The following is a 12055-nucleotide window of genomic DNA, read 5'->3' on the forward strand; positions in this document are numbered from 1 at the left end:
CACATGTGTCTGCGTTGTTTGTACTGTAGAGTCAGGTACGGACTACGGAGGACGCAGGAAGTCAGTCGGTGAAGGCTGCGTACCGATACAGATACTGCAATGCATTCGCTGCTATTATGGGGTCTCTTGGTTTTAACCCTCATCCAGCCGGATTCGGCTTTAATAAGGTGAGAGTCTGACGCGTTACGTGTGCGCGTTGATACAAGCCGGCCCTATTGAGCTATTACTAGGCTTTATCGATGCCGCCAATGTCTTCATGCGCTTGTCTAATGCTGGGTATTTGTGTAGGTAAACGGAGAGGGAATGGGCTGCAATAATCATGGTTGCTCTAACAAGCGCATTGCTACACTATCACACATCAGGGTGGCTTATTCTGCGTATGTATTATTCTGCATGTGTTATAACGTAATGAGCTTCTTGCAACTTCAGACCCCAAGTAAGGTCTGGAAAGCAGTGCTTGGTTGTACTGGCAGTGAAAGGGTCGGGCTTGTAATGTGCAGTACAGGTGTCGGCCAGCAGGTGGTGCTATTGGGTTTGTTAGTGTAGGAGCTACAGGTGCAGGTGGGTGTTGGAACCTTTTTATAATCTGACTTTTTTTCTCATTAAGAAAGTGGTGTAATGTGCTATATGTGCTGAGCAAGTCTACACAGGCGTTCTGGTGTGTGAAGTCTCGCAGAAGTGAGCATGCCATATGCTTACCTGACTGCAGTTAATGGGCGCTTGTCCTAGTGATTGTATTTATGAGATCTAGTAGGGCTTTTAGAATAGTTTAGTGTACGAATATTTTAGTAGAACCCGACAAACATTCAGACCCCTAAGGAAAGAGCGTTGCTCCTGATAGGGGGCTATTTTGGGACTATCCATATGAATACAGTCCTATACGTTACCCGGCGGGTTGTTTGCTGAAGTCTGTTAACGTGTTGCGGCTTCTGCCAAGTACAGGAGATTATGTTTATCCGAATAGTTTTGAATCATCTGCTTGTTTGTTTGTTTTTCTTGGTACCAATAGCGTATATCGTCATGAGTTCATATGCCGCATACATACATTGTTGCACGCGATTTGAATTGAAAACATAACTGTTATCACCAGAAAGCAGTATAAAGTAAACCCAGGCAGGTGTACAGAATAATCTACAGTATGATAACCTTATTGGTGCAAGGAGTGCTAAAGAGCATAATGATGCACATAAGCCACCTGTATGCATTCTAGTCCTGTTACCTCGGCCCAATATACTAAACAATCTGGCTTTCTGTCTTGCTGCCTGTGCTAAACAATGGAATGGCTCAGTCTTAATCACCCAGACACCGACACTCTGACTAATGAAAGTCTACGGAGGAGTGGGCTTCATTAACGTTGCTGTAATTACTCAGCCCTCCGTGGTGTTTGAGTTTGGAAAGTCACCCAAAATATCACATGACTGACAACAAGGGCGGCCCCTTGGTCACAGTTATCCCCTATCTGTCTGCAGAATCCCACTGAAGAAGTTCCAGTCAATACGCCGAACGATGTCTGAAGCTTCTGGGGATCTTCAAAAGATGATTGCTGATGGCACCAATCAAAAATATATTTCTGGTTTCCCTCAGAGTGGGAGTCCCACACCAGAAACCTTACTCAACTACCTGGATGTAAGTGTCGGTGGGTGTATGCTTTGGGCGGATTTCGTGATCTACGCAGCCAGTTAGTGGACAATACAGAAAAATGAGGATGGTTGCTCGGGTCATTAATGAATAATAGTTATTTTTAAATGTCACAGAAAAAAAGATCAATTCATATTAGAAATTTGAGGCATACCCCTGAAGCACTGCGGGGATCGCATGGACACCTGCCTAGTGCATGTCTGGCAATAAGCACTTGCTTATGGGCCACCATATGATACATGCAAGAGGGGCTAGGGTAACCTGAACCCCCTCTTACAGCCTTCTCTTGCTTGGCTGTTACTGAAGGATCATGGGAGTTGTAGTTCAGCAGTTAGGGTAATGTCTGTAGCGTATTCCCTCTGGTGTTTTATCCACTTGGCTGGACCTCATTATCTAACATTTATTCATCATCCTTTTAAACTAATCGGCCTGCTTTCTTCTGTCTTGACCGCGACAGGCTCAGTACTATGGCGAGATCAGCATTGGGACCCCTCCTCAGACCTTCATGGTGGTCTTTGACACGGGATCTTCTAATCTTTGGGTGCCATCCATCCACTGCTCCTGGCTGGATTTTGCCTGCTGTGAGTAATGTGAGAAAAGGAACGAGCCAAGGGTGGAGATAGTCTGCAGAAGTCTTTTTCTGATGACCCCATTGTATTATTCTTTAAAGAATGGTAGTGAATCCTGCATAACTTCAGCTTTAAACTGAAAGCAGCAATTATAAGCAATGAATGTGTGGATGGGGTTATATTTGTAACAGATACCTGATGAAATAGTAAATATGTTCTGTATAATACACGTGGGCTCATCATATATCATTACTTCAATAGCTGAAGTTTTCTGTAGCTTTAACCACTGGGTATTAGACCTGCCAGATGATAAAACACTCGATTATTTACTAGAAAAATGATAGATTTTGCTTTGATATCTGTCTTGCGCCATGTTTTCCCGGATAATGATGTAAGACGCCCACAACACGCTATTTATATTCGAAGGCTATACCCCCACCTCGCAAAGAAGAACCCAGCTGGCTGACATACAGCCCTGTAACAAGTATTTTAAAAGGGATCTTACGCGGGGAAGAACTGATTTCCTGCGTGCGCCTTGGACACGGTCATACCTGTTTGTCCTGAAACACCTTGTCGGAGGCTGGTTCTCTGAGAATTAGGCAATGTTTTGGGTGTCGGCCGCTCTCCATTAACTAATCCTCTTGTGTTATCGCTGACGGTGCATTCACATTAAGTGATCTCTTATAAAACTTTTTGTAATTAAAGGTTCTTGAGCCAGACATTTAGTAGATGTAATATTGAACGAGTGCGTGTTGTCTGGGTTCTGGTATTTTCATGGCGATCTCTGTGTTGTATATTCTTTATGGATAGTGCAAGTTCTCATCTGCCTGTTAAGAGCACCGAGAATAAAAACAGCTTTGATTCTGCATTAACCATCGGGTCACGAGATTCAATTCGACGTTAGTGGGTTTAGCTTGGGCTAATATCGGGCAAATCTTATAATTTTGAGTTGTGTTGTTTCACTTAGCCATCAGTCCAGTTATGAAGCTTTCTTGATTTTTAGATTTTACTAGAGAAGTCACCTGGTTCAGACAAAATTCCTTTTTAAACAACAGAGGGGATAAGTCTCCATTTAAAAATGGGTGATATCTGTTATTCACCAGACCTTGTATTTGGTGGCTTGGAGATTCTGGATTTGTGTGGTTGGTGGGGTGGGCCAACCTCTTCTCCTGCTATACAAACTAAGACCTCATTAATACAACTACAAGATTTTACTCCTACAGCCTATTGTTTAGTGAATTGATCCATCATTCAGTCCCGGTTATGTTGCAACATTGAATCAAAATACTTGATATTGTTACAAAACCTTTTCACCTTTTCTTCTAGGGATCCATCACAAATATGACTCCTCCAAATCCTCCACCTATGTGAAGAATGGCACCGCATTCTCCATACAGTATGGTAGCGGGAGCCTCTCGGGGTACCTGAGCCAGGACACTGTGATGGTAAGCAGAAGAGCTAAGACTTGGGTCTAGGAGGTCAGGGTAATTCTTGCCACAATGCTACTCAATAGTAATTGTTCGGCTACTTGTTAATTAGCGAGGACCTAAATCTTGAGGATTGCGTTCACGACACATGGAGTAGAACTTCAATATTGGCATAACTTTGTATTCTAATCTTTTACAATAAAATCAGCTTGTGGTATGTTCTGGCCAGCTCTGAATGATTCAGTCTGTATACAACTTAAGTGCTTAATTTGCTGAAGTGAAAACAAATATAACTTCATTCACGCCATCACTTCTTTCTATGCTGTACCTTGGCTCCAGAATTTCCAAACACTTAGTGTCGAGTGCCCTCGATATCCGCTTCTGGTTTAGCGCTCGGTCTTATTGCGTCACTGAAGGACACGTCTGGTGCCGCTGTCCTCTTGGTTCACAGCCAAACATTCAGTAATCCGACATTTATTTCCTTCACCCTATATAAAGGTCAATCTACACTCCAAATGTAGAACCTCCTCCGTATACCATATACACTGTGTTACTCATCTAGAACCGGTTTGGTAGCTAGAAACATGTTCTGTGTCATGCTGGATATTTCATATTCGCATATTAATGAGAAATGCCCAGTGAATTGAAGTGACGATAAAATTCCAGGCTTTCTGTATTTTATGTTGCCTTTAGTACGTCTGATAAACCATGTAAGGCTTGGTAGATTTACATTTTCTTAACTTTATTCTGTCTGTTCTATAGAATATTTAAGTGATGCGGATGGGAAAACTTTAGCCCCTGCTACCACCTGAACTGTAGGTGAACTATAGCTTCACCTGCCCTCCAATGCATTTGTTTTTATTGACCGTGTATAAATACGGGATAGTATATTTACGGTCACAAATTATTCTAGTAAATTCATATGGTTTGTTTCTTCCAAAGATTGGCAGCCTGGGTATAAAGGGACAGATTTTTGGCGAGGCCATCAAGCAGCCTGGCATCACCTTTGTGGCAGCCAAATTTGATGGAATCCTTGGCATGGCGTACCCCAGAATCTCTGTGGATGGTGTCCCCCCTGTGTTTGATGACATCATGGAACAAAAGCTGGTGGATGAAAACGTTTTCTCTTTCTATCTAAATCGGTAAATGGACACTTGTTGTGGTGTAGGGTTTTTTTTTTGTGTGCTCTTGGTACAGTATTTGAGGTAAAACGATCTTCAGTCTGTATAGAGAAAGTAGAGAATCAGACAACCATTCTGGCTTTCTTGGTGGCTATGCTTTTAGGAACCACGCTAGCTCTTCCCTGGTCTGTTCTGCTGCCAGACACTGTGGTCTTCAGAGCACGGTAAGAAGTCTGTGCCGACACAGACCTCTGCCCTGTTTAACTGCCTGATGTTACTGAGTGCTGGGCTATGACATCATAACCCTGGGCCCAGAGTTACAGAAAATGATAAATGAGGAATCAACTGTGTAGATGCTTAGACCTCTAATGTCGCCAGCAAGTATGACCAACTTGGTGGGCCCCTGGGTGGGTAGGTTTTCTCCATGCCCAAGTATGACTTACCCTGAATCCAGTCTCTGTCTTGTTAACTTCATTTTTGTCTTGGCAGCCAGGATAATCTCTTCCAAATAACCAATTTCTTCAAAGTAGAGTAGAAGTAAAACAGTTTCTTTCATCTAGTGAGTCACCATTAAGCGTACCAAAGGGCCTCCTTAAATGCAATTCACTAATTGCACCATCTTTTAAAATAACTGTAATCTGTTTGATTCAAATAACCATTGAAGGTAACTTTCGAAAACAAACCGGCAATTGGACACAAGCTACCCATTTCTCACATCCTATAATTTTATATATATATTTTTTTCTTTTTCAGAGATCCTGCCTCTCAGCCTGGTGGAGAACTCTTACTAGGAGGCACAGACCCAAAGTATTTCACAGGAGACTTCAACTACTTGAATGTGACCCGAAAGGCTTACTGGCAGGTTCATATGGACCAGTAAGTGACGCTGTAAATCTGTAGTGTGTCTGTGGATCACAAGCTGTGTTATTGTTGGGCTTAGTCTTCAGACCTTGAGAGATTTCTTTCCCTAGACCGATGCATTATGCAAAAACCATTAGGCTGCAAGTCACAAATAATGACCTTTTCATACAATCTTCATGCTCGCACACAACACATGCATCCACACACACGCTCATACATACACTTTCACATAGACATTCATGCTTGCATATATACCCCGCTTCCTCCTGAGGTTCATGATATCGGAATAAGGACGCATATAGTTGGCAGGAGGATGTTTGTATGCAGCTTAGCTGTCTCCCAAGAACATCTTGGCTTAGTGACCCTGCAGGAAAGCAAAGTGATACTAGGTGTGTATGCCCTCAAAGAAACCATGTACCGTACTCAATAGAAAACTAGAAGGTGATAGAATGAGGTGCCTAAAACGGATCCACTTTCCACTAAGTGGTACCACACTTCAGCTTCTGTACATCGAGATTTCACACAAAATCTAGGTGTCCCCCACCCCCAATACTTTTTTTTTTTTATTATTCCTGATATAATAATGGAAGCTGCCGTACTGGCCATGAATGGTGCCATCTCTCCTGCTATCTTGCTGCCTGCCTGTTTATTGCATGATTGCCTTTCTCTACAGGGTGGCAGTCGGTGATCAGCTCACTCTTTGCAATGGTGGCTGTGAAGCGATCATAGATACCGGAACTTCACTTATAACTGGTCCAGAAAAAGAAATCACAGCTCTGCAAAAAGCTATTGGGGCCATTCCTCTAATCCACGGAGAGGTGAGAGATTCTTGCATGTCTTTCCTGTAAATCGTCTTGAGTTTATAACATTCTAGACTAATGGCTGCATATCTTGCACACACAAAAAATACAATATTAGACCCCCAGTTAATTCGCAACAATTAATTTTGTTCTACTTGGTCAGTGGAAATCCTTATTGGACGTCATTTTTGAGTAGTCTTGTGATGTCCCATGTTAAGTGATAAACTTGAAAAGGTATTTAATTCTACATCTTGATTACCCTTCATTCTTGGTTTCATGTGGTGGTCTTTCCAACTTACCAAAATCAATGTTGAAATGTTTAGTAACCGGAAACATATAAATAAAATGTTGACTTTCTTTTCTGTACAGTACATGATCCTGTGTGATAAAATCCCATCTTTACCCGTCGTGACTTTCACTTTCGGTGGCCAAAAGTACACTTTAACTGGCGAGCAATATGTTCTAAAGGTGAGAACAAAAGATGACAGCGACTTATTCTGTTTCTGTTCCCCTTACGGACAAATAGCAGGTTTTAGCACGATGTTTATATTCTATTTAAGAGAAATCGCATAACTGTGACAGTATAATGGCCTTCGGAAACTAAGTTGGGCGACCTCAACCTGTACTGTTGTTATTAAAATGGGGATGGCAGATGCAAGATAACCTTTAAGTCAGGGGTTCTCAAACTGCGGCCCTCCAGCTGCTGCAGGACTACATCTCCCATAATGCTCCTTCAGCTAAGGGGCTGGCTGAGGCGTATGGGAGATGTAGTCCTGCAGCAGCTGGAGGGCAGCAGTTTGAGAACCCCTGCTTTAAGTGAACAAGGAAACTGGATAAACTGTATCTGCCTTAGGAACAGGCAGACAATAGTTTTTGACATGACTGTTCCTTAAAATAATTGTCTGCACACACGCGAGCCTATGGCACACCAATAACGTGCATTCATGCTGCTTTTAAGAGTCTTTGCTTGAAGTGGAACCATAGTCAACCCACTGTGCAGCCCGAGCTGTTATTGGCCCCCTTATGCCTTTTGGCTATATTTAAGGGGAACGCTGATGTACAGATGGAGGGGAGATACTTCTGACTGCGTTCTCTAGATAATGCTGATAATAACATTTGCCGTCTCTCCTGCAGGTAACCCAGGCTGGCCGCACCGTTTGTCTGAGTGGTTTCATGGGTCTTGATATCCCTCCTCCGGCTGGCCCCCTGTGGATAATCGGAGATGTGTTCATTGGGCAGTATTACACAGTTTTTGATCGGGCGAATGACCGTGTAGGGTTTGCTAAAGCTAAGTGAACGCCACTTCACAGGCTGCAGGAATGGACTATCCCAACCACGTCTACTTCACCCCTCCAATTGGTAGCCCGACACTCCACAAAGGTCCCCACAAAGTCAAATTGCACCGCACACTGATAATTCAAAGTGGTTTAGCTTAGAGGGAGATCTACTAAGCCAAGGGTGTCCAGCCTGCGGCCCTCTAGCTGCTGCAGGACTACATCTCCCATTTCAGCTAAGGGGCTGGCTGAGGAGTATGGGAGATGTAGTCCTGCAGCAGCTGGAGGGCCGCAGGTTGGACACCCCTTTACTAAGCAGTGTACCAGAGCTGTTTTTATATTTCACCCTATTAGACCCGTTCATCCTCAATTAGAGCTCCTCTAATTGAGGATGAACCATTGAGTTGTGCATCACACTCCACCGGAAGGGTCTAACGTGCATGTTCACGGCTACTAGCTCTATTAACCTCTTCGCTGCCAGGTAGGCTTGTAAACTTTTTTTTTTTTTTTTTTCCTCTGACAGAGAATGGGTTAACAAGGGCAGAGCTTGTTAGCTGTTAACCTGTGCAATGCTGTAGCCCTTTTGCTATAGTAATCAATTGCAATGAATTCTACCCCACTGTATATCCCATTCTTAGTGAGGTTATCTTAAATCTCACTAGTGCCCACAGTGACACAATAGATGCTAAACTTCCCAGATTTTGTGTAGGGGGTAAAAACTTGTCTTAGTGAATTAATAATTTATGGTCTGTTAGACAGCCCTCTGTTTGTTTTTGATCTGCTATCCTGGAACTTGACATCATAGTAGAAAACTGGCCGAGAGAATGGAGATGTTTATAAAGAAGTGTTCTTTCCTTTATTAAATTATGTTGAATGTGTTTAGGATTTTTTTTGCAGAGTCTGGCTTAGAGGTAGCCCACTTGCCGCTTCTTGACAGACTCCCATCATGCGTGATGTGGTTTGCTGCAGGTTTAATGTTTAACTACACTACAGCAAATTTAAACCAGCTTTGCTTTTTGTATATTGTTTCTTTAAAAAAAAAAAAAAGCACTTAACCGTTGCATTAGTAATACTAGCGTTTTGTAACTACTGAAACAATAAGTGGCGTCTTTATGATGCTTCATTAATCTCTACAGAAAACACTGATCTCAATCCTGATCTTATATTTAGAACATAACCTAAAATAAGGATGCTCCCCTGCTATGCCCTTTAAATCAACATTTTCCCATTGCAGATGCATGGGGGGGGGGGATTGGTCAGAATTTCATCCAGTGTTCTTGACCGGTATACTTATTCCTAACCGGTCCCGGCAAATATGAGCTTTGTGTATCAGGATGAAGCTGCATGCCTTCAACTTCAATAGCTGTAGCACGTTACTCGCTGTAACCTTAACATGGTTTGGATTTGTGGTTACCTGGTTAGCTGCGCATGCAAGCCATTTCTGCTGGATAGTCGGCAACACCTGCGAGGTGAGGCTGGCCATGGTCTACAGGAATTCTATTCAGAGTTGAAAAAGATTTAAGCGAAGAGAATTGTGATTTATAAGATTAAATGTGAAGATATGACCCCATAAAGAAGGATCATGGCGGCCAAAGGATATTTCAGCATCTATGTGGAGTACAGAAGGATAGGGCTAGTAAGCACAGAGGTCCGGTAGTACAGAACCAAGACAACTTGGCCGTGAGCTTATGGAGCGCCCTACAAAGTTGACTGTGTGGCAAGTCGACGGAGAGAGCAGAGAAGAGATCTGGTATGAGTGTAAATATTCCTTATTACCCCACAACACCCCCCCCCCCCCGGCATTTTACATGCACAGTACAGGTTGGAGAATAATCTGAAGCCTTTGCTTTTCTACACGTTTTAACTCTTGACAAGCTGGTGATGTCTTTCTTTCTTAAAGAAAAAACTGTCTCAATGGAAATCAGTGGAAAACGTTCAGGGATTGAATAAAAAAAATGAATATTTTGTGTTAGATGATATTAAAGGACAATTCTTCCATTCAACTTGCTTCCTGTTGTGTTTTTGTTTGTGTGACACTCAGTTTTTAAAACCGAAACCACATCTCGGCAGTACATGGTGGCCTTTTTTTAACAGGATCGGCCAAGTTAATTATCTCTTTTTATTTATTCTATTTTTTACAGTACATCAGAAGTGCTGAGCAAACAACCTGGCCTTTTTAAAATACGTCATTGTGTGACTTGCAGGTACCAATGGGAGGAAAAATATCGACACACACAATTTCTATTAAAAACATTAAATATTGCATTGCGGAAGCAGGCCAAAAAAAGCCCACACGCTTCCATAGGAGCGATTAACATATACATATCTTTGTTTATCTTTCTATATGCCATTTACTTACACAGCGCTTTTTACGGTCCCTACTTTCCATGGGTAGAACAAAATTAGAACTGACAGACCGATGGGTTGAAAACGGACGCGAGTCCATCAAGTTCAACACCGATGTAGATCCAGAAGTCAAAACCACCATGTTTGAAAGCCATTTCAAATTGTGCCTCAAAGATGAGAAAATTCCTTCCTTGCAGAAGGACCCGGATCAACAAACCATAGTAAATTATATCGGTATAATATGTTTATCTGTGTACATTAAATTTGACCACAGCCCCTCTGCGGATAGTGATTGTTCCTTCTGTAAAGAACCATTTCTGTTGCTTTTAGTGGAAATTCCTTTTTTTCAGGTCCCAGTTGTTCCGCCTCTGGTACCTGAGGAAATACTATACACCCACGCCGCGGGGTAAAAAGACAAACTGCTTTGTGGTCACAGACAGTCACGCTAACTGTACATCCGTTAAACAATAGTTTACGCATATGTGTATACTTCGAGGTTAAAAACCCCCGAAAAAACCAATAAGTATGCGCACCGATAGTGATGTATTCGTGTCTTTTCTCAGTCAAATAGAAGAATTACTAGCTTATCTGCCCATGATTAAAACAATGCGCACATTTTTTGCTTTTTCTCGTTCTATCTTTATTCTTTATCTAGAATAAGGATCTGCTGCTACCGTCTTGGTGCCAGATACCTCAGCACACCTTCAGAGGTCTAGTGGAGGCAAAATGGGTACCTACAGAATATTAGGCAGATGATCATAATGTTTTGGCTGTATATAATGTAATATATATTTTAAAACAATAGAAATACTTGGTGAAGTCTCTCACTTTAATGGCTGCATTATAAACTGTCAGTGGGAGAGAGTGGGGACATATAATTACCTGTTATCGCTGCAGTTTAGCTTAAACTGACCAAATGCCCTTAAAATGAATTGAATGGACATGTTTGATGCAGAGACCCACATGAACAGTCCCCAGCGTTGTGTCCCCGTTTGTCTGACATTGTGTTAGGGCCGTGTGATATCACATCATTATGACGGAGAGCTCTCCATGTCTGATCCAGATTGGCTTCTGGTTGGTTTTATAAATGCATTTACTGCGATAAATATCTTTCATGGTGTTTGAGATCAAGTTAGAAAATCTTAAGTCTTAAGAAGTTCATTGGATCGATGCTGAGATCAGAGACCTTAATCAATGGAATGTCCAGTGACAACAAGGACGCGGTCTTCCTAGTGTGGGTTATAACGGAGGTCCCTCTCTGGGACCCCTTCAACAGTCTGAATTATACAGGTGTATTGAGACAATCGTGACAATCTGTCCCTTCACAATGACAACTGGAGATTGTTGTATCCACAATAAGAGTGTTCGTGTTTCAACCTGTTTATTTATGTGTATATGGAAACAAGGGCACACCAAGCAAATTAATAAAGTTCTACCGTAATTTGCACAGAACAGCTTATCTTTCATGGGTAGCTCCCAAATATCACAATTATCAACAATGACACACAGCAGACAAAGATTTGTTTTTAAATGAACCGTCCGTTAGACTCCTAGACCATTCCTAGACTGTCCGGTACTTCTAATACTTTGCTGGGGCCAACTGGTCCAGTTGTGCAAATAAGTACATTCATTGCGCTAGGCAGAGTCTCTAATCCGATATCCCACATAAAATTGTTATACCCAAATATCAAAACAAGAAGCCATTCAGCCCATTCCCTAACTGTTTTAGCCTCTACCACTTACACTGGAATGCTGTTCCACTTATCTAACACCCTCCCAATAAAGTAAAACTTCCTTACATCTAAGCCTTGAGCCTCCAGTTTGAAACCAAGATCTGCTGTTTTGACATTTCTGCTCCTACGATACATACTTCCCTCCTGCACATTTTTGAATCATTTTATGTATTTAGATGTTTCTATTATATCTCCTCTCTCTCTATACTCCATCAAGCTCCGTGTATATGGGTTTATGTGCACCTACGCTCTTTTCCAATATTTTTGTGTTCCTTTGCCCAGTCTC

At 42.1% G+C, this 12055-nt stretch overlaps 1 protein-coding gene across 1 annotated transcript; it reads left to right on the forward strand.

Moving 5' to 3' along the window:
• On the forward strand, nucleotides 1-8013 carry LOC128467708 (cathepsin D-like). Its single transcript, XM_053449392.1, has 9 exons — nucleotides 1-167; nucleotides 1470-1626; nucleotides 2096-2219; nucleotides 3534-3652; nucleotides 4577-4776; nucleotides 5509-5631; nucleotides 6290-6434; nucleotides 6786-6884; nucleotides 7551-8013. The coding sequence occupies exons 1-9, from the start codon at nucleotides 100-102 to the stop codon at nucleotides 7710-7712; spliced, it is 1197 nt and encodes a 398-aa protein (XP_053305367.1). The 5' UTR covers nucleotides 1-99; the 3' UTR covers nucleotides 7713-8013.
• The last annotated feature ends 4042 nt before the right edge of the window (nucleotides 8014-12055 follow it).

Source organism: Spea bombifrons, chromosome 10 (genome assembly GCF_027358695.1).
Source record: "Spea bombifrons isolate aSpeBom1 chromosome 10, aSpeBom1.2.pri, whole genome shotgun sequence".
Taxonomy (NCBI): Eukaryota; Metazoa; Chordata; class Amphibia; order Anura; family Pelobatidae; genus Spea; species Spea bombifrons.

Excerpts from the sequence above, each read along its gene's own strand:
- LOC128467708 (XM_053449392.1), top strand. The coding sequence starts at position 100 with ATGCATTCGCTGCTATTATGGGGTCTCTTGGTTTTAACCCTCATCCAG. Across the intron at positions 2,220-3,533 it reads CTGGCTGGATTTTGCCTGCT|GGATCCATCACAAATATGAC; the intron begins GTGAGTAATGTG and ends CTTTTCTTCTAG. Across the intron at positions 3,653-4,576 it reads TGAGCCAGGACACTGTGATG|ATTGGCAGCCTGGGTATAAA; the intron begins GTAAGCAGAAGA and ends TTTCTTCCAAAG.